Source organism: Rattus rattus, chromosome 8 (assembly GCF_011064425.1).
Source record: "Rattus rattus isolate New Zealand chromosome 8, Rrattus_CSIRO_v1, whole genome shotgun sequence".
Taxonomy (NCBI): domain Eukaryota; kingdom Metazoa; phylum Chordata; class Mammalia; order Rodentia; family Muridae; genus Rattus; species Rattus rattus.
The window spans coordinates 77,985,414-78,010,192 of NC_046161.1; the positions used below are offsets into that span (position 1 = coordinate 77,985,414).

At 39.7% G+C, this 24,779-nt stretch overlaps 1 protein-coding gene across 1 annotated transcript in view; it reads left to right on the forward strand.

Moving 5' to 3' along the window:
* The window catches only part of Ttk (TTK protein kinase), a 37,599-nt gene extending 20,071 nt beyond the window's left edge, over positions 1 to 17,528 (forward strand). The window contains exons 14-23 of the mRNA XM_032910935.1: positions 1,359 to 1,485; positions 3,722 to 3,814; positions 8,620 to 8,777; positions 8,906 to 9,057; positions 9,874 to 9,998; positions 11,405 to 11,485; positions 14,339 to 14,515; positions 14,858 to 14,942; positions 15,473 to 15,570; positions 17,173 to 17,528. Of these exons, the coding sequence (XP_032766826.1) occupies positions 1,359 to 1,485; positions 3,722 to 3,814; positions 8,620 to 8,777; positions 8,906 to 9,057; positions 9,874 to 9,998; positions 11,405 to 11,485; positions 14,339 to 14,515; positions 14,858 to 14,942; positions 15,473 to 15,570; positions 17,173 to 17,256 (1,180 nt within the window). The 3' untranslated portion in view covers positions 17,257 to 17,528. The remainder of the gene's footprint in view (positions 1 to 1,358; positions 1,486 to 3,721; positions 3,815 to 8,619; positions 8,778 to 8,905; positions 9,058 to 9,873; positions 9,999 to 11,404; positions 11,486 to 14,338; positions 14,516 to 14,857; positions 14,943 to 15,472; positions 15,571 to 17,172) is intronic.
* Positions 17,529 to 24,779: the final 7,251 nt, after the last annotated feature.

Here is a 24,779-nt window from a genome sequence, read left to right on the forward strand (position 1 = left end):
GGATGGCCTCTGAATGAGATCAAATGTATAATTCACATAGTTTGAAAAGTATTCAAACATACAGGACCAAAGACAGGAATGAGAGGTGAAGAAGTTGGGTGATTAGTTGATAAAAGGAAACATAAAAGATATTGCAAAAGAAAATGAGTAATGAGTGACACTACAAAGAAAGGAATATATAATAATCTCCAACCATTGGATATATATATATATATATATATTCATTCATTCCCCCGGAGCTGAGGACCGAACCCAGGACCTTGCGCTTGCTCTACTACTGAGCTAAATCCCCAACCCCCATTGGCTATATTTTTAATGTTTTAAGAGATAACATAATTCCATGGTGCCTTTGGCTTTTTTTGTTTTTCAGAATGTCATTCTTTACCCTAATTAAAACTATCCTATTTATAACCAGCGACTTATCTATTTAATGCAATGTTATTATTTCGTCATCTTATTATATGTAGTTATTACAAAGAATAATTACTAGCTAAATTAATAATACATTTCTTAAGATATTTATGTGCGAGTTCCGTATGCTCACTTATATACGCAGATGCATGTGCCTGTAGGCCAGAAGGGACTGCACTCTCCATCTTCTTCCCTGGATAGAGTCTCTCATGGACTGTGGAGATAGGATTGGCAGCGAGCAAGCCTTAGCACAGCTTGCACCTCTGATCCCAACAGGCTACAGGCCTGCCGTAACATAGCTGTGCCAACGATTTACATGGGTGTTGGGAATTCTGACTCAGGTCTTTGGCTTGCACAGTAGGTGCTCTTACCCACTGAGCCATCTTTCTAGCCCCAGATTAGTTACTGTTAATATTTTTAAAGGTTTTGTTGTTGTCGTTGTGGTTGTTTTTGTTTTTTTGACAACTACTGTACCAATATTGAAGGTACATTAGCAATCAAAGGAAGCAAAATGTGAATGTGTGCTAAACAGATACAAACTAGAAGACCAAGCTCCTCTGCTGACATAATTGACTCTTAGTTATTTCTAGCAGACTGCCATAGAACATTATTGTTTAAAAACAATTCTAAAATTCTGTAGTCAGTTATAAGCTGATCTTTGTTTTTGGCTAAACTGTTATAAAATTCTCCTTACTCCATATTTTTAATTACATTTTATTTTTATTAACAAGGATTTCTTGTTAAGAGATAAAAAATTGATTTTGTAACAATTTTCCCCAAATTAACCACCTGGTCATGATATAAGTCAAACATGTAAATATCAGCCCCCAAGAAAAACTAATATGGGAATTTTAGGTTCATGTGATCTTTTTACAGTGCACGAAGACTTAAATTTTTCCTTTTAATTTTTAAATATGTTATATTAAAGAAAATAAAATCTTTTCTAGTTTTAAGACTTCAGTTGTAAAGAATGAATTCCCACCTGCCTGTCCATCATCAACACCTTACAGCCAACTTGCCCGCCACCAGCAGCATCAGCAGCAAGGACTCAGCACTCCTCTTCAAAACTTACAGGTTCGAGGGCGTGGTTTATAGTGGCATATTTAAGGTGCAGTCAGTTTCATAGATTTTACTTTCATACTGTCAAGTTGACAGGGAAGGTCTTCAGAACCTGTCCCTTAGGAAAGTTTTTGATATTTTGATAAGGGTTTGTCTCCCACGTGCTCTCAGTGAGTAGACTCAAGAATCCAGTTGGAATCCTTTAATAATAAGCCTCCTCTTATAGTGGAGCTTACCTTCTGTGAGTGGCTCCATTTCTTTTGTTAATATGTAATTCGTTTGGAAAAGTGAGTTTTCTGGATAGTCAGAATAGCAATATGAAGCACTTACAATGTGTTATGATTATTGTAAACTAACAAAGATGTTGCTGACATGTGAGTTATCATTTGAGAAAAGCCTAGGTCCCAACTGACTGAAATTATTGTATAATACTCTTGAGCACAGTGTGAACATGGGTCTCATGGGCAGACCTCGTGGACGATTCTTGGCCTCACTCTCCAGCTGTGTGATCTTTGGCAAGTTACAAGAACTCTTTGTGCCCATTTCATCATGCTCAAGATGGAGAAATAGCACTACCTCCTGCTAGAGTCATTGTGAAGGTCATGTTAAGCATATGCGTAACTCTTAAAGCAGAGCATGGCCTGACACTTAAAAGTTGGTGAATGTTAACTGCTGGTGTTACTTAAATGAAATAGCCAAAAGAGTGATCATCTGTTAAGACCAATTGATTAAAGAAAACATGGTTAAAAAGGCAAAATTTGGGTTATGTATATTTTGCCATTATATAAAAAGATGAACAAAAGATTACCTGGCAATAGCTTATATATTACTAGCTATGGAAAGATATGATAGTGTCTGCAGGCTGGAAATTATATAAGAACTTGCAGAGTTAAAGGAAAAAGCCTGGCATGATGCCACACAGCCCTCAGGAAGATTCCTTTGAGTTTGAGGCCAGCCTGGCTATCAGAGTGAGTTCCAGGGCATCCAGAATTAAATAGGAAGACCCTCTCTCCAAAGGGAGGGAGTAATGTTGAGTCAAGATCTGTTTATTGTCCTTTTAGTGCTGATAGGTCCTGTTCTGGTTAAAGTCTAGAAGGCAATCCAGAAGTGACTGGAAAGGGGGCTTGACAGTGCTCTAGAGGAGGCCACTGCTAGGAAGGCTTCAAAAGGAGTCGGGTGTGGCCTGGAACTGGGAAAGGGAAAGCTGTGCTCAAGGTTTCACTGGGCTTTTGGAAGCTTTGTGGGGTAGACAAGCAGAGTACAATGATTGAATTAATTAGTTTGGAAGGCCCCAGTGAGGAGGTGGATAGGGACGAGTCTCGTGGACGGAACTAATGTCACACTGGCATTGAAGTAGAATTCGAGGTGTTACTGTATTCTGTTAGTGTCCACAGCAGGATAAGGATGTCAGAGGGATTATTCCCTAAGAAATGCTGTTTAAGGAGGAACAAAGAGGAACACATGGGAAACAACACTGACTTAAGTCAAGCCCCAAGAATAAGGACATTAGAATTCATCTGTCTGTTTCTATAGAAGATTACATGAATAATTCTGTCATTTTGGATTTAAAACGTGACTCAGTTAAAGTGAAGTTTATTCGGATTTTGATTGATTGAATTTGGTTAACTGGCTAATCAAAACCTCTTCATTTCAGCTTTACTATCTGAAAATAAGGCCTTTTATTTTAAAGTCTTTATAAACACATCCAGTTATAAGAAGGAAGGAAAGGACAACTGATATTTACCAGTTGGTAGATTTCTGGGGAAAATGAACTTCACTCAGGGCAGAAGAGAAGGGCAGGCATTGATGATATGTGTGTTGTCTAATGGACCAGAGCTCACTGTGCTTTGGCACATTGCTTTTATGAATGGGAGTGGGGGTAAAGAAGTGACTGTGAACATGTATGTGGAAATACAGAGATGCAAGGAAGAGAATAGGGAAGAAAGATGAAATGGGCAGCTCATGAGTTTGTCCACTGGCTAGTAAGTGACATTCTTACACTTTCTACTCGGAATTTAAGTAAAAATCAGTTAAACAGGAGACCTTTTAGAGGTTTGTTTCTGAATTAAGTTGACATTTCTCTTATTCCTCTTTTATGTTTTTGTTGTTGTTTTGGACTTTTGGGGAGGGATGGGAGGGGGGAATCTTGTAGCCCAGCTAGCTAAAACTGGGAATATTTCACTATACCTAGTACAAACTAGTTTGTTAGACATGTTCATTGAACTTATGTTTACATATCTTAATTGTTTAGATTTCAGGATCCTCATCAATGAGTGAATGCATTTCAGTTAACGGAAGAATTTATTCCATATTAAAACAGATAGGCAGTGGAGGTTCAAGTAAGGTAAGTATCAAATGAATAAATATCCTGTCTTTTAAAGTATGGGGGCTCTCTTGTCTTTTAGAAGCTCATGTTGCCCTGGAACCAGAAAAGCTGCCTCATATCGTCCTTCCCCTAAAATAATTTACCTCCTTTAGACCAACTACTGAATCTCAGCCCCGTGCCTGTCCTCCTGTGTCTGCTTCCGACTCCTTCTGTGTCATGCTGACATTGGTTCCCAGTAACCACTGTATTATCACAAGGAGACTGAAAAGTGAACTGAGGATATAACGCGCTCTTCTGGTGTGCTTAGGGTCATTCAACAAGAATTTTCAGTAGTGGCTTTGTTTTATTCAAAGTTTTTCATTTTAAGCATGTTCTGGAGTTAGATTATTTTCTAAATTTCTTGAGTGATTATTTTTAAATGTATTTTTGTTTTTTAATGTGCTTGATGTTAGATAGCATTATGGCCGTCGTTTTCATCCCTTTCCCTACAGATTTCATTTTTCTTTATAGCTGAATGAAATCACATTATAGATACATAGTTTTCACTATCCATTCATCTGTTAAGGAACATTTAGGCTGGTTTCATTTCTTCTTGTCGTGAATAGAATGGCAGTAAATGTGGATGTCCAAGTGTCTGTGCTTGCTGTAGGATGAGTACTTTGGGTGTTTGCCTACGAATGATATAGCCGGGCCGTATTAACAAACCTCTATTCTGACTTTCATAATGGCTGTACTAGTTTACAGCAGCAGTGAATAAGGGTTCGTCTTTCAGCACATCCTCTCCAGCAGTTGTCCAATTTTTTGATAATATCTATTGTGACTGGGTTGAGGCAGTATCTCAAAGTAGTTTATGTATTTCCTGAGGCTTTGCTCACACCTAAAAATAGCATTTGGCCATTTGTGTTTCTTGGTAATTTTCTTCTTTATTTTACACATAATGAGCTTTTGCCTGCCTGTTTGCCTCTGCTTGCCAAGTATAGGGTACCTGTGGAGGCCAGAAGACGGTTGTTAGATCCTCTGAAGCTATAGTTCCAGTTGTTAACCACCATGTGGATGCTAGGAATCGAATGAGTCCTCTGGAAGAGCAGTGTTCTATGCTGAGCCCTGCAGCCCTGTTTCTTATTTTGAGAACTATTTCATTAGCCTGTTTGTCGATTAGAAGTATTGTCTTGTTTTATTTTGCATTTCTCTGTAGTTCTAAGAGTCCCCTCTTTGAAGTATAGGTAGCTAAGATTTTCCTCTCCTTCTACAGGTTGTTTATTGTTTCTTTTGCTCTTCAAGGACCTTTTAATTTCATAGTCCCACTTGTTCATTCATGGGGCTGTTTTCCTATGCTTTGGCTCAGAAAGTGCTTGCCTATACCTCTATCTAGAAATATATTCCCTTCTTTCCTCTAGCAAATTCATTGTTTTAGGTTTTAAATTAAGGTCTTTGTCCACTTTGAATTGATTTTTGTGCAGGATGAAAAAAAGACTTGCCAATGTCGTCTGTTAGGTGGGTTGTCCTTTCTTTGCACTGCATGCTTTTGAGATCATTGTCAAATACGAGATGGCACTGGTGTTACCGTTTTGTTTCCAGGTCTTTGTTCCCTTGGTCTGTCTGTTTTTATGTCAGTACCTGGTGGTCAGTATCATTATGTCCTTGTGGTCAGTCTGCCTGCAGTTTGACTAATGTAAACTCACTTATTGTAATACTGCCAAGTGTATTCTCTTCTCCTTAGGGTTGCTTTGTTATTCCATTTCAATTCCCATGAGTTTTGTGCTTGTTTGTTTGTTTGTTTTGTTTTCCTAGTACTGTGAAGAATGTCCTTGGGATTTTGAGAGTTATCTTAAATCTGTAAATTAATTTTGGTGGTATGGCCGTTTTCATGATACTAACCTTGACTGACATCTTGTGGAGCATTCCCTATATCTAGCTCCAGCTTTGGGACATTTTTTAATATAATTTTATTTGTCCATTTTCTAATTTATCATAGATTTTTTTTCTACTCTGAATTCTCAGGAATGGTTTCTTGAATGTACCCCAGAATTTTTGGGAGTACTGCCTGTGTGCATTAAATGTATTTTCTTTATGTATGTCTAGTGTGTTATGGTCTTAGCTTTGTCTTCCTTCCCTAGAATTTGTTCTTCTGCCTAACCTTGTTAAGTAACGATACTTTTTGGCGTACTTTTTAATTTGATTGACATTCATTCCCAGCGTTTATTTGGTTTCTTTTCAGTGTGTTAATTCACCTGTTAATTTTTTCTTCCAAGTTCTTCACTTTCTCTCCAGTTTACCATTCTGTTCACTTTGAAGATTGTCTTATTGGGGTCTTAGATTGAGTTCTTTAGCCATGCACATGTTTGTTTGAATCTTTTATCTGATCATTAATTCATTTTAAAAGTACAGTTTTCTTCTGGGACTGCTTGGAGCCCTGAGCTCATTTCTTATTCTTTGACTGAGGAGAAAGCATTGTGAGAGCTTTCTGCGAACCACATTCTCACCTCACTCCAGACACTTCTGCCTGTGTTGCTAACTCCAGGCTATTCAGGCTTCCAAAGTTTTGGTAAATCTGGTTCTGTGCTTTGATTTTTAAGTTCCCTAGTAGAAAATTGGTTTGTTTTATTATAGTTCTCATTGCTGACCATAGACACAAGCATACTTGCCTTTAACCTGGTGTCCCCGAATCAGACACACTGCCTTAGTGCTCAGGATTTGACCTGTCTCAAGCCTTCCTTTGCTGTTTTCTTTCAGTGTTGTGGAGTAAATGCTACCTTTATGTTTAAAGTTTCCAAACTCGTATTTCCAGTCCAGCCCTCTCACTTCCAGATTAACTTTCCGAACCTGAGTGTTCAGCGTTTCTCCTGGTTACCAGGTGGTTAGGGCCGTGCTATAAACAGGTGCTCCCTGGTCTCCAGTTGCAGGAAATAGCAACTTCCTGCTATTTCCGTGCTAGTTACTGGCCACACTGCTCTTACTCTCATACACACATTCAGGCAACCAGCAAGACTTGCTGTCCTTACCTTTTGAGCACTTTCAAAATTCATTTTTATTAGTGTTGTCATTTTGTCTGAAGCAGCTATTATCTTACTTGGTTTATTACAATAAATAATAAGCTCACTTAGTCATTGTACTTCTGCCTAGTTTATGTCTTTTCTCCCTCTTCACTCCTTCCCTCTCTCCCTTCCATAGTGTCTTGCTTTATAAACCAGCTGGTCTGGAATTTGCAGTAGTTCTCCTGCCTCAGCCTCCCAATGCTGAGATGACAGAGTATCATTGTCCCATCTCTGTGCAAATATCTTTGCTAAAGTGTCCTCTTGACCAACACACTCAAAAACTGCACGTCCCACCTTCCAGTCACCAGAGTTGTCTGTTCCCCTGTCTTCACTGTAGTTCCCTCCCTCTTCTCTCTCTTGAAGGCTAACCTCAAACTTACAGAGATCATTCTGCTTCTGCCTCCTCCTGAGTGCTAAGATTAGAGGTATGTGAAACCATGCCTAGCTGTGGCTTCCCTGTTAACCACAGTCTATGTTAACCACAGGCTTATTTGATGTTTGTGCTCCACCCTGTACTTAATGTCAAGATGTCACTGTTTGACTGTCCGGTGATGTTAGCTCTGGTGACTAGAGCTGAATCGGATGTTCCTCCTTGGCCACTAGGCTATTTTATGTCACAGCGACATATGAAACCGAGATACTGGGCTTATTTTCACTTTTACTGTAGTTCTCTAAGCCAGCTAACAATAACTAGACTTGCTTCTTGCATTTTATTAACTTATTGCAAATAAGGAAAGCATCAGACATTATGACACCCATCTATATAGTTCCTGCACCTGGTAGGCTGAGGCAGGATGATTTGCCTGGGCTCTATACATACACTATGTAGGCTGGTGCTATGGCTTTGGTGCAGAGCACTGGCTATAATCCCTAACATCAAAACCATAAGCAAAAACCAAAGTAAATAGGAGCATATATTACCACATGGAACACGCCTTCCAATAAATTATTTTCCTCTTCATGTTCCCCTTACTAACTGTTCAGTTATGAGCATAAGGAAGAAGGTGGGGTAAGAAAGTGAACAAGAGTGACAGGAAAGGACCAGCAGGAGGGACTCAGGGAGGACGTGTCAAGGGTGCGAGTGAATATGTGTTACAGGCACTGTGTGGTGTGGTGGGTGTGTTGGAAGCTATAAACTCAGGTGTGGGCCTCTTTTAGAACGTTATGTGCCTTAGTGGTGCTTTTAGAAAGTGATTCATAGGAACATTATTGCTCCTGCCAAGCTAACTGAAAAGGTGACTTACACTACTTCCCATAGGTGAATGTGATGATGGCTTACAATTACTGTAATTTTTAAAACATTCTCTATCAAAGAAATGAACTGGTTGATATTAGGCACGATGAAAAGAGGAAACCATTGTCCAAGAAGTGAACTGTCAATCACAGCCTTGGTCATTCTTATCATTTTTGAATGTCTTTTGTCCCCGGTAACAATGTTATCTCCCCGGAAAAGATATCCCTAGAATTTTGTGAATATAGCAACATATTTAAGTTTTTCTTAGATACTGATGTAGAAAACTTTAGGGGTTTGGACCTTTGAATAATTTGAATGTCCACAGTCATAGGAGCTGGAAATGGACACTTAGTTTCTCATTATTGAATTTATTTACTTACTTACTTATTTACTTATACTTCTACACTCAAAATAGGCCCAGAACTTTTAATTTTTCCTGTTGGTATTTCTTTCAGAATTTCCTCAGCCTGAGACTGTTAGTGTTAAATGGAAACGTGCTGTTCCAGTTCACAGAGAGAGACATGTCCTAAGCTCTTTCTCTACTTTCTACGTAGGTGTTTCAGGTATTGAATGAGAAGAAACAGATAAACGCTATCAAATACGTGAACCTCGAAGACGCAGATAGCCAAACTATTGACAGCTACCGCAATGAGATAGCTTACTTGAACAAGCTACAGCAGCACAGTGATAAGATCATCCGCCTCTATGACTAGTATGAATTCATTTTTATTTTTAAAATAAAAGTGTGTTCTTGCCATAATTCTTAGGCAAAGAGTAAATCCTTAATGATGTAACGTGGGCATTTATTGTTCTATTGCATCTGTTCATCTTTAATTGCAGTGAAATCACAGATCGGTACATCTACATGGTGATGGAATGTGGAAACATTGACCTGAACAGTTGGCTTAAAAAGAAGAAATCCATCAATCCATGGGAACGCAAGAGCTATTGGAAAAACATGTTGGAGGCCGTACACACGATCCATCAACATGGTACTTGCCAATCTCCTCTTCATATACGTAAAGTTAGAATAGTTGTTAATTGTGTCATTTTAGAAACATAACCTTAACTGGAAGTTCATTTAGAGATGAAGGAACAAACCCATTTCTTAAGACTGGTTATACACAGAATGTAGAACACAAATCCACACATGCACAATGTGACCTTATCCTCCTCAGTGTTTACTGGTGATTCTTATCTTCAAGTCCTGAGGATCTGGACATCCTAAAAATAGGGTGATGATGGTCGGTATCTCAGGCTCTTCTGTGCCTTGTGTGAGAGTTGGTCTGTCCTTGTTCTTTGTGTTTCACTGTTAGCTCCTGGGTCACTGTTGTTCTTTCCAGGGCTTTTCTCTGCCTTTACCTTGTCGTCTTTAAAACACACATTTCAATCTGATGTGTTTCCTCTGCTTCTCCCTTTCTAAGCAATAACTAGTCATGGGATAGGATTTTGGGAGGTATGGGGGGCCTTGCAGTCTTACTGTCTGACAGTGCTTCGTGGTGCTCTCCTGGGCTGTGCAGCACACACTGACGGGCTAGGCCTGTAATCCCAACAGTTTACTTCATCTCAAATTGCATCGAGTGTCCTCACCCTTTAAAATGATCATGATAACTGTACTTACTTACTGCATTGCTATAGAGTGGTACCTGGGCCCCAGCATTTTCTAAGAAGGTATAGAATGTATAATAACTGAATATTAATGTGTTGACTAATTGAAAGGATAAGCTTGACCTAGAGATTATGAAATGCTTCTTTTTCTGTCCATAGAATGTATTTCTTCTTCTAATATAAAGGATTTTATTTTGAAGGCATTGTTCATAGTGATCTCAAGCCTGCTAACTTTCTAATAGTTGATGGAATGCTAAAGCTAATTGATTTTGGGATTGCAAACCAAATGCAGCCAGATACAACAAGCATTGTTAAAGATTCTCAGGTAGGACTTTTGCTGTCTTGGTTGTATTTTATTTAGTGTTTTGAACCAGGGTTTCGCATAACCTAGAATGCTTTGATCCGTGGCCTTCAACTCCTGATCCTGCTGCCTATGCATCCTAGGTGTGGGATTATAGGTATAAGTCCCAACACCCGACTTCAGGTAGAATTTTTAATGATGGCTGGCTACTGCAAGGTTTAATTCCTTTTTATCTGGTAAATATTTTACCAATTTTGTATTTTTACCAACCATGGCCTTCTAAAAATTTGAAGTCTTTTTAAAGAATAGAAACTTTATAAAAGACCATGGTCAAAACTGTGGTCAATTTGATTTATAAAAGTACATGATGAGACCAGCATATCTGTCAATTTTGAATGACTTCTCACAGTGAAGCAGAGCAAAGAGGAATTGCAGCTTCATGTTTTCCATTGTTTCTTTTTCTTAGGACTTAAATTTGGGGGAAAGTTTTAAGAGAACCTTATTGGGAATACTGAAGTGTTCCACCCAACTACATTAAAAAAGAAATATTTTACCTATTATTTGTGTGTGGTGTGTGTGTTTCCAGATGCAAGCACACCATTACAGAGGTGAAGGGATGGGTGCCATTGATAGACCAGTTCTCTCCTACTGTGGGCCCTGGGAACCAGAGTCACACTGTGTGCAGCAAGCTGTGCAGCCAGCTGTACTTGTAGTGAGATTTGCAGTGGCAAACATCATGAAGCTGAAGAAGTGAGGGGAAAACAGCTGCACCTCACATGCTGTGTCCAGGGATGCAGTAAATCAGTAGACACCATGCACTCAAACTGGACAGTCACTCATTACCTTTTGTTTCAGAAGTACAGGTGCACAATGTTTGTAGAGAAGCCTGAAGTTACCTATGGCAAGGTCTTAGCATTTTTGTTGTCTTAGAACTAAAGGATTCTGCTGGACTCGTTCTATCCCCGGCTGTAGAAACTCTTATGTGACTTAGTTTTCCAACCCATCTCAGTCTGTACGTGGGGCCAAAGAATGTTGGGAGATGAAGCTAGCTGGTTACTTTTATTCATGTATTAATTTGTTGCTTGGTTTATTGAAGGGAAAATATGTTGAATTTATTTGAACATAAAAGTAAATGATAGTCAAATCCCTCAGAGTTCAGAATTAGCCTAGACAGTTGTAAATGCAGATAATATTAGTTCTCCAGCACAGACACAAAGTACAGTGCTCTAAAAGGAGCCAGTTCATTCCTAACCCAACTCATGTGATTGGAGTTGAGATGTGATACTACATACATTCTTATATTGTTGGCAGTTATCGAATCAAGTCTGCCTTTTAAATCATTAGTTATTTAAGTTTCCAAGAATTTGACATTTATGTATTTACAAATCTAGAAAGATGTTCTCATTGATTTCTTTTTGATTTGTAAATAGGTTGGCACAGTAAACTACATGGCCCCAGAAGCAATCAGAGACATGTCTTCTTCAAGAGAAAATGGGAAAATCAAGACCAAGGTACGGGGAAGAGCGTGCACCTGGCCCCAGTGCACTCCTGTGGATTGTCATGGCATTCGGGTCACCATTCTCTCGCCTCTTTTTCTCATTTTATTACTTTTTATGTGTATGTGGTTGTCATTTTAGTCTCAGTGAGTGCTGCTTACCTCCTTGATGTCCTTATCAGCAGCCCACTTTCCCTTTTGGGCATGTGTCAAGCTCCCAGGCTAATCTTTCCTTCACTGCTGCAGTGACCTCACTTCTGACAAACTGAGTCACTGGTCTGTTTCCCCTCTGTGAGGTGGACTTGTTAAATAATGTATGTTTTAAAAGAAAACCAGGAGTGACAGAGAAAGAACTTTCTGAGTTCAGAATCCAGCTCACTGCTAAATAAGTTTACTTTTCATCCCTAGAAACTATGGTTTCTGGTAGTTTTTCAAACAACTTGCATAACATTTGTGTCCGTGTCCATGTCTGTCTGTCCGGGTGTGTGTGATGTGTGTACACATTTATGTTCTGAGTGCAGGCATATTTGTGTTCTAGCACACATGGAAAGAGTACAGACTACCGTGTCTCCATTCTCCCCCCCTGTTCGTCTTTTCATTGCTGCCTGCTGCTATGCGTGCCAGGCTTCCGGGGTTTCCTCTGCCTTTTCCCATTCTCTGTTCCTGAGCTGTCGTGCCCGACATTTCCATTGGCCTCTGAGGATTCAGTCAGGTCCTCACACTTTATGGCAAGTGCTTTATCCACTGAGCCATCTCCCCAGCTCAGCGTGCATAAAGCCTTGCCAAGGATTTTACCTTAGAAAGCTGTTTTCATAGCTGTTTGTCTTTTGTTTTCCTCTCTGATTTATATTTGCTGCCTTTTGATTAGGTTTTCTTTAGACTTCTCATGGTTTTATTGAACTTAACAAAAACAAATATTTATTTCATACACAAATTTTACTTCCCTTTGCTTTCCAGTTTATATTTTTGCATTTGTTACTATTTTTTTTTTCCTGTATACTCGGTTTTTTGTTGTTGTTGACAGGGTCTTACTTTGGAGCTGACCTTGAACTTGTTGCAATTCTTCATGGAGTCACCTCTGACAGTCCTCAGAACTGAACCTAGGGCATTTGTGTTTGCCTCCTGAGCTGTTTCCCCTTGTGTGCCCTGGCTACCTTTTCCCCCATCTTGAATTAAATTGTTTGAACTTGGATGAAAACTGCTATAGTAGCTGGGTGTGATGGTGCCTCCCTGTGGTCTGCCTTTGGAGATGTGATCAAGAGTTCAGTATTTAACAGAACCTTGCTTTTTAAAAGATAACATTTTACTGTCTTCAGTTATTATTTACAGATTTTATTATAGTATTTTTAATGCCTATTTCTACATTTTACAGTTTCAGTTTAATGTTGGTCTTTTTTACTTTTAAGGTTTTGAATTATATGTAGAGGTTATAATTTTTTCAGTTGTCAACTCAGTGATTTAATATGCAACAATAAAGTTCCCATCCCTATTCTTCCTCTCCCTCCTGTCCCCCTTCTCATCTTTTTGAGACATAGTCTTGTCCCCTGCCTTCTCTCCAAACGCTGGGACCTCAGATGTGTGCCACCACGCCTGGCTCCGTTTCCAGTTACGTGATGGTCAGAATTCATCTGAAGCCCAGGAGACGACTCCGTGGGCAAGAGCAAGTTCTGCTCTGCAGGGGATGCAAACTCAGTGCCCAGCACTCAAGCTGGCTAGTTCACAGCCACGTGTGAATCCAGTGCAGGGAGTCCAATGCCCTCTTCTGGGACAACCATGCACACAACCCAATCCCCCAAACACCCCACCCCACCCCCACTCCTGCTTTTTATGTAGTTTACTCTTCTTCTCTTTTTCTTAGTTGGTAACATTGTTTATCACAGCACAAACAGTTTTCTCTTCTGTCTTACATTTTGCTCTCTTTTCCTAATATTAAGTAGTAGTTTGTTTTTCCTTTCGTTTAAAGAAAAATTAAAAGAGCAGGTTTTTGTGTGTCCATTTCTTTTTCTAAGCCCCACTTTTTCTTCACTGACTTTCTATGACAGTTGGTTAGATTTACTCTTTGTGGAAAATATGTTTCCACTGGCTTTTCATTCTCTTTTCCTGTTGCTGTGATTGTTCCTGACTGATTTTAACCCAGTGAACGTTTAACGGTGTTGGCTCAGGAGAATGGATGACCTTTATTGGTGCTCACTCGGACATTCCTCTGGGTTGAAGACCTGGCTCAGCGGCAGAGAGCATTTGCTGTTTTCCCACAGGACCTGGGCTCTCAGGGCCACTCACACATACATAAATAAAATAAATAAATAACCTGCAATGAGAAATACATGCTTCTCTCTGTTATCTATGTCCAATTCCATCTAATACCATAACAATATATCGTATTTTATTTTTGCTGTTGGGGTTTTGAGGTGGGGTTTGGTGTGTGCAAGGTAAGTGATTTGTCCTAATTTTATCCAGTCAGGTTCTATAATTTATACACTAGAGATTAGGACTGTACAATTTAATCAACCTCTAAAAAATATATATATATTATGAATTCAGATACAAAGGTGTCCCTTTTGGGACAAACAAATAAATTCAAATTTATGATTTTTTTTTTTTTTTAGTATTGTGTTTTCACAGGATGCCAACAATTTAATACTTTATTTCCTATAAAATAATTTGAGGTTTTCGAGGGTTTAGAGTTCTTCTCTATAATGGGATCACATGTAATGAAAATTGAGAAAAGATGTTTTGTCGTGTAAGCTAATCTTATACTTTTATATACATTGAGGTTTTAATTATTATTGTATAATTAGGATTACAGCCATATAATATTTTTATGTTACCCTTTGTATTAAATTAAAGTAACTTTTCTTTTCCTACTTAGATAAGTCCCAGAAGTGATGTGTGGTCCTTGGGGTGCATTTTGTACTATATGACCTACGGGAAAACACCATTTCAGCATATCATTAATCAGGTCTCTAAACTACATGCCATAATTGACCCTAGTCATGAAATTGAGTTTCCTGAGATTTCAGAAAAAGATCTTCGAGATGTGCTAAAGGTAACACTGATAGTATGTGGATATAGAAAATTATGTCTCATAATTTCATGTTTGTTTGAAAGAAGTAGTGGAGGTTTTGGGAATTATTCAGCTATCCTGAATGTAACTGGTCTAGTGAAAGGACTTGCTGATAGAAGTTGTTTTTAAAGCCTGCTTATTGTGAGAGGTGTTTATTTTTAATTTAACGGAACTTGGGACTTTCTAAAAGGTGACAGGGAGAGAGCTTGTTACTGTTGTCTGACCCGGATGTCAGGAATAGGGTCTGTAGTATGATGTCATCTGGAAAGTTACTTTGTCAGCATCGTGTGTAAAACTTGTTCTTTGTTTTGTTTTTGTTTGTAGTGCTGCCTAGTACGGAACCCTAAAGAGAGGATATCTATCCCCGAGCTCCTCGCACATCCATATGTTCAGATTCAGCCCCATCCAGGTACCGCTTCCTTAAAGGTTACTGTTTCCTAGGTTACCAGCATGAATGAATAGTGTGTTAACTATAGAAAACTAAAATCGAAATTGGCCACTCTCTCATAGTCTGTTTGCCAAATAAAGTTAATAACATTGCCTCTTTTAACTCTGTTTTTTAATCTTACCTATTATTGTACACAGGAGGTTGTAATCAATTACAGGAATGCCAAGTAGTGTACAATATGTTAGGAACAATATCAATTTTTTGTTGCTACTGTTTTTGGGGGTGGGGGGCAGAATCTTACTATTATAGCTTAGGCTGACCTTGAATTCATGATCCCTTTTCCCCATTTCCAGAATGTGTTTTTTTGTTTGTTTGTTTGTATTTTTTGAGACAGGACCTTGCCCCAAACTCAGACCAATAGTCCTACCTCAGCCTCCCAAGTGCTGGAATTATAAGCATGTACCTGGCCAGAATGTGTTTTGTTTTTTTTTTAAATGAATTTATATTACTCTTATTAATACAGCACTTTATTCATTATATCCCTTTTATAGGCAGCCAAATGGCTAAGGAGACCACTGATGAGATGAAATATATGTTGGGTCAACTTGTTTGTCTGAATTCTCCTAACTCCATCCTGAAAGCTGCGAAAGTAAGTGCATCTGCATTACTGTAAGGGACACTGGCCTACTGCTCACGTGTATGGTCAAATACATTTCTGCGATTACTTAACATAGCAAGTGTCAACCTTTCTGATTTGTGTTATCATTGTTCTTAGGCTTTCAGCTGGAATAAATATGAATTAATCTTTTAAACTGTCTCGACAATATTCTTAGCACAGCTTTAGAAATCATTTCTTCTAGTCGATTCTTACTACAGCCTTCGGAAGATGACAATATATGTCACATGCCATACCTTCTGTAGCAATTGGTATATTTCTCGATGCACATCTCACACCGGCCAGCTTCCTGGTACTTTTTATCTCCACTCTCACAGTGAGGTGATGTGAGGCTTTGTTGTTTTGTTTTGAAAGTGTTTCATTGTGCAGCCGAGCTAGCCTGGAACGTAGAGTACATACTTGGCTTGCTTTGAATCTGCCTGCCTCTGTCCCTCTCGTGCTGGAACTAAAGTGTATGACACCACACTCGGGTCCACAGAGATGTCTGGATCTCGTTGTCATCAAATACTTTGTAATTTCTAATTCCTGTGATTGTTTACCAACTAAGTTAGTTACCAAGAAATTACAAATTAGATATTTGAGTTATCATGGAAGTTTGGAACTAGCAATGCTCTGTTCCCTGGATAAGGGTCAACTCCACCTCAGTTGCTGATGTGGACCGATCTAGGAATAAAGTTATTCTGTATTTTCTGTACTACTTACAGTCATAAGATCTTAGACTTTTTCTCTCAGATGCTGATAGCTGAATCAGTAGCTTTAAGTTGCACAAATCAGTTGTTTAAGTTGGACAAAATGCCTTTATAATCATTACTTTTTCATGTCTCCATATTTTATATGGCGTATGTTATTCAAAATGTTCTCTTAATAACCTCCCCATTGCTGAGATTATGTTATTTGATGGCAAAGGTATTTGTCACCTTCATAAGTTAGATATTGGCTTAGCCTTCAGTATAAAAATGCATGGCTTTCAGTAATTCACTCACCCTCTGTGGAGTCCATATCGGGAGTCAATCAACTGCAAATCAAAAACATTCTGAAAAATAATTTATGTGTACTGGACACATACATGCTTTCTTGTTATTTTTCCATAAAAATGTATAGTAAAACATAGCAATTTACATTAGTTATTTTAAGTATGAATTAAAATATTCAGCAGGATCTGTATACAAACATGCAAATAGTATGCACACTCTGTAAGGAAGGGCCTGGAACATGTATCAAGAAGGAGTCCTGTTAGCCAGCCCTCAAAGGGACTCTAAGGGACAAGGGAACATAATTAGACTTATTTACACAGTAATTTTAATGTCTTCTGTTCATCAGTAGAAAAACTGAGATTCTATTTTGTTTTTTCATGAATATTTGATATATATGGGAATTTTTTAGTAAGTTATTTTAAGGAATAGTAAGCCGATTTGCAGTGGTCTTAAAGGTCTACAGATATGCTGCTGGAGCAATATTATAATTCTCTGTGGAAAAGTTGAGCTTCATTTCTTTATATTTAGAATATGTCTTTATCTTGACTAATAATACATTGAACTAAAAAGTTGAAAAACAAATTTGTGTTTTTAATTTCAGACCTTGTATGAACGTTATAATTGTGGTGAAAGTCAAGCTCCTTCATCATCCAAGACTTCTGACAAAAAGAGAGAAAGAGAGTGATGCACAGCTTCGCACAAACCAAAACACTAAACGGATTTGTCTGCTACTCTTGAATCTGAGGAGATTTACCTGTGGGGAACAACCCAAACTTTAGTAGATTATCCTCAGCTGTAAGTTAACCACTCATGGCACGTGTATATTAAGTCATAGAGTTGTGCTTTTGGTCTACTTTTCTGTAAATCTAATCTGTCTGGTAACATTTCACACTTGAAACAGTGGATGATAGCTGGAATGTTGAAGATCTCTGTAAATAAAGCTTTACCACAGTTCTAGAATTGTACAGTTTTTCTTTTTCTTCAATCAAATGTGTTATTGACATGATAGCAAAATTCTTAGAAAAGCTGGATTAAGAATAGACTTTAGTGAATAAAGTTAAACTAAGTTTTCTAAGGATTTAGGGCTGTAAACAAGTGGCTTACGCTTTAGTCCCAGCACTTGGGAGACAGAGGCAGGTGGATCTCTGTGATTTTTGAGGCCAGCCTGGTCCACAGAACTAGTTCTAGGACAGCCAAGGCTGCACAAACACTGTCTAACACCAGCACCCCATCCTCCAAAAAATTGCAAATACATTTCCTAATTGTCTACAGTCATGGTACCATCTGTAGTATTTGGTTTGCAAGTGGCTTTCTTAATTCTAACTTTGGCTCTTCATAGTACATATGGGGCTTGGTGTTCTGAGTATCATGCTGGAGTTTATGATGTAATGTCTGTAGTTAAGGCATTCATTATTGAGTGCCTTTTGGTAATGGATTGTTATAAATGTGGCCTCATCAAAAACAATGACTAAATGAAATTCATAGGCAAATGGATTGAACTAGAAAATATCATCCTGAGTGAGGTAACCCAATCACAGAAAAACACACATGGTATGCACTCATTGATAAGTGGATACTAGCCCAAAAGCTTGAATCACCCAAGATACAATCCACAGACCACATGAAGCTCAACAAGAAGGACAACCAAAGTGTAAATGCTTCAGTCCTTAGAAGGGGGAACAAAAATATTCATAGGAGGGGATATGGAGGCAGAGTTTGAAGCAGCGACTGAAGGAACAGCCACCAGAGCCTGCCCCATATGTGCCCCATATATATACAGTCACCAAGACTAGATAAGATTGATAAAGCTAAGAAGGGCATGCTGACAGGAACTGGATATAGATGTCTCCTGAGAGACACAGCCAGAGCATGTCCAATACAGAGGCGAATGTTAGCAGCAAACCACTGAACTGAGAACTGGACCCCCGTTGGAGGAATTAGAGAAAATATTGAAAGAGCTGAAGGGGCTTGCAACCCCACAAGAACAACAACGCCAACCAACCAGCGCTCCCAGGGACTAAACCACTACCCAAAGACTATATATACATGGACTGACCCTGGGCTCCAAGTGCATATGTAGCAGAGGAAGGCCTTGTTGGGCACCAATGGAAGAGAAGCCCTTGGTCCTGCCAAGGTTGAATCCCCAGTGTAGGGGAATGTTGGGAGTTGGGGGTGGATGGGGGGGGACACCCTTACAGAAGAAGGGGAGGGTGAGGGGATGGGGGCTTATGTTCAGGAAACCGCGAAAGGGAATAACATTTGGAATGTAAACTTTAAAAAATATCCAATAAAAGAAAATAAATAAATGTGGCCTCAGTTTATGATCCTGTCTTCCTCTTTTTTCTCTCTCTTCCCTGCCTTTTTGTTGGGGTTCAAACCAGAACCTTATAAGAATCACAGTGTATATGTACAAATATTCCCAAACCAGAATTTGAAATACTATTCTCAAACATTTCCAAATATACTCAACTTTACTTTGCATCAATACAATAATATTTTAGTTTCTAAAATAATCATACAAGAAACAGATTTCTATTTTTCAGAGTCCACAACAAAATTTAGCAGAAAATACAGAGCTTCTGTGTCCTTTACCTTCTGTCCCAGGGACCTTTGTCATTACCATCAACATCTCACAGCACAGTGGTGCCTCCTGTTCCATCCATTGGCTTACGCTACAGACTCATAGTATATACTGGCTATATTCTGTGGGCTTTGACATATCTAATGCAGGTATTTATCTTGGTTTATCAGAATATCCTTGTCCCTCAATCCAGGGAGACCCTGCTCTTCTATGTCCGGTTCTTTTTCCAGCCATAGTAAAAGTGAGATCCAACCATAACAGCCTTTCAGGTAGACATTTTTTCTCTGCTTTTTTTTTTTTTTTTTTTTTTTTTTTTTGGTTCAAAACCCAGGGCCTTGCGCTTCCCTAGGCAAGCGCTCTACCACTGAGCTAAATCCCCAACCCCTTCTCTGCTTTTTTGATAATAGCTCTCTTTTCTTTTTTCCCCACAGAGACCATCCATTGGATGTGCCTTGGGCCATCCATTCTCCTGCTGAAAGCCTATCTCGGTGGCTTCTAAGTCTTGACAGTTGTGAATGAAGCTGCTAAAACATTTCTGTGCAGGTTCTTATGTGATGTCAGTTTTCATCTACTTTTCATGGGTGGATTCTATTTAGATTCATGAGCACCTGCCAAGCTCCGTGGCACTGGATGAACATTTGTGTGGCTTCATGCCATCACCAGAGTTTGATGTCTGGATATGGGGTCCGGTCATTGTCACCAGTATGAGGTGTCCCTTTCCTTTAATCAGCACTCCCTTAGTGCTATGTGACTGTGCCTCCTCATTTCCATGGGCCTACTTAGGGTTAGGGTTAGGGGGTTAAGGGTTAGGGTTAAATATCTGTTCAGAGTTCTATATTTGGATCAACAATTCTTTATCCAACATGTCTTTGTTTTTTTTTCTTTTTTTTTTTTTTTTTTTTTTTTTTTTTTTCAGAGCTGGGGACCCGAACTCAGGGCCTCAAGGCCTGCTAGGCAAGCACTCTACCACTGAGCTAAATCCCAACCCCACCAACATGTCTTTCTCAAGTAGCTCTCATGGTCTGTGCCTTGTTTTCTCACCTCGTCCATTTTTTAACCACATTACATTTCAGGGTTTGAGCTTCGGATGTAACAAATAACTAGTAAGCTTAAGTTGGCAGTTCTACAAACTCATTCGTTGAAGGCATGGCTAAAAACCTGACTTGGAAGCTAGAAAATCATCCTTTATAGACTCTGTAAATACTGCTAATTTCTAAAGGTTGTCTTGAAATAACTTCACTTGTGACCTTTAAAAATACAGTCATGTTCTGAGTTGTAAAATACCTGTGGGTCCAGGGTGGATAACTTCATTCTGAACCTCAGCTCGGAACAGCAACTGTGTCCTTTGAAATTCAGCCAAGGAGACTGCTGACCTGGATGCACACATTCCCCAAGCATTTGTGCTCGTTAACTGGTTTGCATTGACAGCATCAAGTGCTCTGTTCACACTGAGAGATGGACAGACTGTTCCGTTAACTGATCTCATGCACACTGGATTTTAGTGATGTGAGCTGGTGTTTGATTAGAAAATGTCTTGGCAGTTTAATATTCTCTACTTATCCGGGATGAACAAAGAGAGAGTCCTAAATGGGGTGTTCTGAATGTTAATTTCTTCCAAACCTACTTTGGACTTACTAAATGCTATTTATTTGATGGTTTTAGAATGTGACCAAGTGGGAGTGCACTGGAAAGGACTTAGCTATAAGTATTCTCTGGCAAACTTGTGGGCTGAGCTGGTCACCAATGATGTGGGAACTTGCTAGCCTTAATTAGGGAAGTTAGGACAATGGGTCCTATCATCCCCTGAGTCTTAAGTCTACCAACTCATGTACTAGAATGAATTTAGATGACAGGAAAATCTTGTATTTATGAGGCAACATCTTTCCTGTATGAGAGCAAAGCTAGATGTGGAGTCCCGGAGTCTCCTTACTTGAGAATCCCAAGTGTACAGAGCACAGAGGCCTTGTTTCCCCTCAGCACTAGGTATAGTCTTGTGCTCAACAGAGCCTCGATTCTAACTGCGTTATTGACTAGGCTTCTCCCAGGTGAAAAGCTATGAGAGTGCTGGAATGCTTTGACCTTTCCTCCTCTCATTAAGGCTGCTGGCTGAATGGACATGTGACCAAGTCAGAGCAAAGGGCATGAGAATGCACTTCTGTGCACTGTGTAGGTTGGGTGTTTAATTAATTTGCAGAGTTTGGTCTTCCATCTGTCTTTAGTGAGGTGAGATTTGCAGTTAAGAAGTCCTGAAACAAAGTGTCTATCAAAAGTTGGGTCAGATTCTAAGAACACAGTAAATGCTAAAGTCTGTGTTCCCCAAAAGGTCTCTGTTTACTAGAAGGATCTCTGTCACTAAGCTTTCCTTTGGGCTCCTCCTTTCACAGATTTAAAGGCAGTATGCTCGTGAATAATTCCAGATCTGTATACAGTTAGACTCAGCTCGTGAGGTCCAGCTCACACATTCAATTAACTGTCTGTCATCTTTACGTGAGTGTACATATAGACGTCTCAAACCCAACGTGCAAGATAGAATTGGCCTCTGTCAAGATCTGCTTTCTAGACCAGTTATGGGACCATAGACTTAGAATGAGAGGTAGAGGCAGGAAGGTTAAGAGTGATAGCCTGGGCTACACGGGAAGATTATCTCAAAAAACTAAACAACAAAGCCTGCTCCCTTGAAATTCTTAGCATCTCAGCTGATGACAGTTTACTTGTTATTCTGTTTTCCTTGCGTGACCAATGCCTGACAGCAGTAAAATAAGACACTTTGTCTCACAGTGCAAAGAGAACAGTCCATCATGGCGGAGAAGCAGAAGTTTCTGGACTTGTTTGGTATAGGGCAGTGGGAGCTGTCAGCGCTGCTGACTCATGTCTTAGCGTATTAGTACTCAGCAAGCTTGGGTTGGAAGCAGGGCTGGACCGTAACCCTCAAAAATTTCCCTTCCCATGACCAGCCATGCCCCAGCTCCAAAGGTTCCACATCTTCCCGGAACAGCACCTCTTGTCTGGTGATCAAGTTCAAACACATAAGCTCGGGAGTAGGGGTGTTTGATATTCAAACTGCAATACTCTAGTTATTCCGCTCTGAATTCTTTGGTTATCCTTAATCCTTTTTTCATCTAGTTCATCAGGAAATGTTTGCCTGTTTCCTAACTACATCTACAGTCTGACTGCTGCTTACCACCTCAATGCTGCCAACCTCCTTTGCCTGTAGCTGTTAACAGCTTCCTAATTGGTCTATCCAAGTCCACTTTTACCCCACATCTCAAGGTGTGACTGTTTTTAAAACCAGCCACAGTAGGTTCATGTTGGTCCACGTTCCAAAGCCCTATGACGATAATTTTATTCTTGACTAAAAATCAATGCCCATATAAATGGCTTACAAACCCCTATGTGATCTGGTCTTCCAGCCACTCCCTGTGCTCACTGCCAGTGCATCTCACTCAGAGAGGGGTTTTGGTGCACTATTGTTGTGAAGAGACACCAGGACCATGGCAACTCCAAAGGAATGCATTTAGCTGGGGCTTGTTTACAATTTCAGAGGTTTAGTCCATTATCAGCATGGCTATATGCAGGTAGCCATGGTCCTGGATAAGTAGCTGAGTGTTCTACATCCAGATCTGTGGGCAGCAGGAAAAGAGAAACTAGGACTGGCTTCAGCTTTTAAAACCCCAATGCCCAATGTCCACCCCCAGTGATGCATACACTTCCTCAAACAAGGCCACACCTCCTAATCCCTTTCAAGTAGTGCCATTCCCTTATGACTAATCATTAAAATATATGAGCCTATGGGGGCAATTCTTATTCAAACCACGAGAGAGAGAGAGAGAGAGAGAGAGAGAGAGAGAGAGAGAGAGAGAGAGAGAGAGAGAGGCATGGAGGGAGAGAGAGGAAGAAGAGTTTATAGACATAGCTAGCTAGTACTTAAGACTTGTTCCTGTTTGATCAGTCATTCTGCAGCTTCACATGTGATCAAACTTTTAAAAAAATATTGTCAGAAACTCAGAATATTCCGTGTTAGGCCTACTCATTCAGAACCTACAAAGCTACAAATCCTCTTCATCCTGAAATATGAAGTTGGCCAGTGCTCAACCTCATTGTCAAATTGTGCGGGGGACTTGTTTTCAAGTACTTGTGATGTCTGGAGCTGCAGTCGTTTTAATAGTGGCTCCTTCCTGGGCTGCCTGAGAAGGAGGGTGAGCATCTCAACTGTGTTTTGCCTTCAGGCCAGGCTAGGGGAAACGTTTATGCGGTCCTCTGAATGCTGATGGGGAATTCCAGGACCAGAGGCATCTGGAATACAGTGTGGGCACTGCAGGCTGAGTGCCCACTCTGGGGCTGTTACTTGGTGATCCTTTGGAGTTCCAAGAGTGGCCATACCAGACCAGTGGTAATTTCTGATATGCTTTGGAGAGCAGATAAGCTAGTTGGATCTCACGGTAACCCAAGCTTTTAGTTGAAAGGAAGAAATTAAATTCAAAATTTTGATGTAGAAGGAAGGGAAATGCATTTTTCTAAGACCGCTTTTAAATAGAATTTCACACTCGAGGTGTGTTTTTATCGTTGGAATTAAGATAAATAACTCTAATGCCTAATAAAATTAATGAGATTAAGTGGCAGTTGCGGCCACGTTTGATGAAACTTTATAGTGAGGCAAAAATTGTAAGACAGCTTGACATGGTGGCACAAGCCTGGAGTCTCAGCACTGAGACACCGAGACAGGAAGACAGTTTGAAGCCAGCCTGGGCTACAGAATAAAACTCAACCCACCCAACCCCAACATTTTAAATACATAAAAATAGTAACAGATTTAATGTCTTATATCCACATGGAAGCACCACCAGACTGCTTTCCACTTTAGGGGCAAACAGACGTAGTCCATTGTGAATACAGGGTTTCAGACGCACTGATAACGTTGAACGTTGATGTGAACTTACATCACAGTGATGTAAGACCACAGGCTAAGAACAAAGACTTTTAGGAAGTAAAGGGCTTTGCTCCTTCTGCTCACTCCCTGGCAGCCGCCCACCACCACCCTCCACCCCTCAAAACCACTCCCCATTTCTTTCACCTTTTTCGGAGTATTAAATGATTGGTACCATTCTCAATGTAGACTCTCACTATAGCTTCTTTTACTTCCCAATATGTTTTCAGAGTTCCTGTGTCTTTCCGTGGCATCATAATGCATTTCTTTAGCATTGAATAATTGTTGTCTCTGTACCAGGCCTCATGTAGCCCAGGCTGATCCTGAACCATTATGTAGAGAAGTGATCCTCCTGCTTTCTCCTTTTGAGTACTGGGTTATAGGCATAACTACCATGTTCAACAAGCCCCGGTTCATGCAGAGGTGGGAACTGAACCCAGGGCTTTGTGAGTGCTAGGCAAACACTCCAGTCACTGAGGTACATCCCTCCCCTCCTTGCCTTGTCATCGTGTTTGAGATATATTATGATTTTACACCCATGTGCTACGTATAGTTTTGATTTTGAATACTTTCAGCCAGCATCTCTTTAAACCTCTTCGTTTGCATAAATTACATTCTTTTTAAAATGGCTTCTTGCTTTGTCGTCAGAAGGAGGACATCATTTCTTTAATGACTTCGTACATACAAATTTTATGTCTGGCAT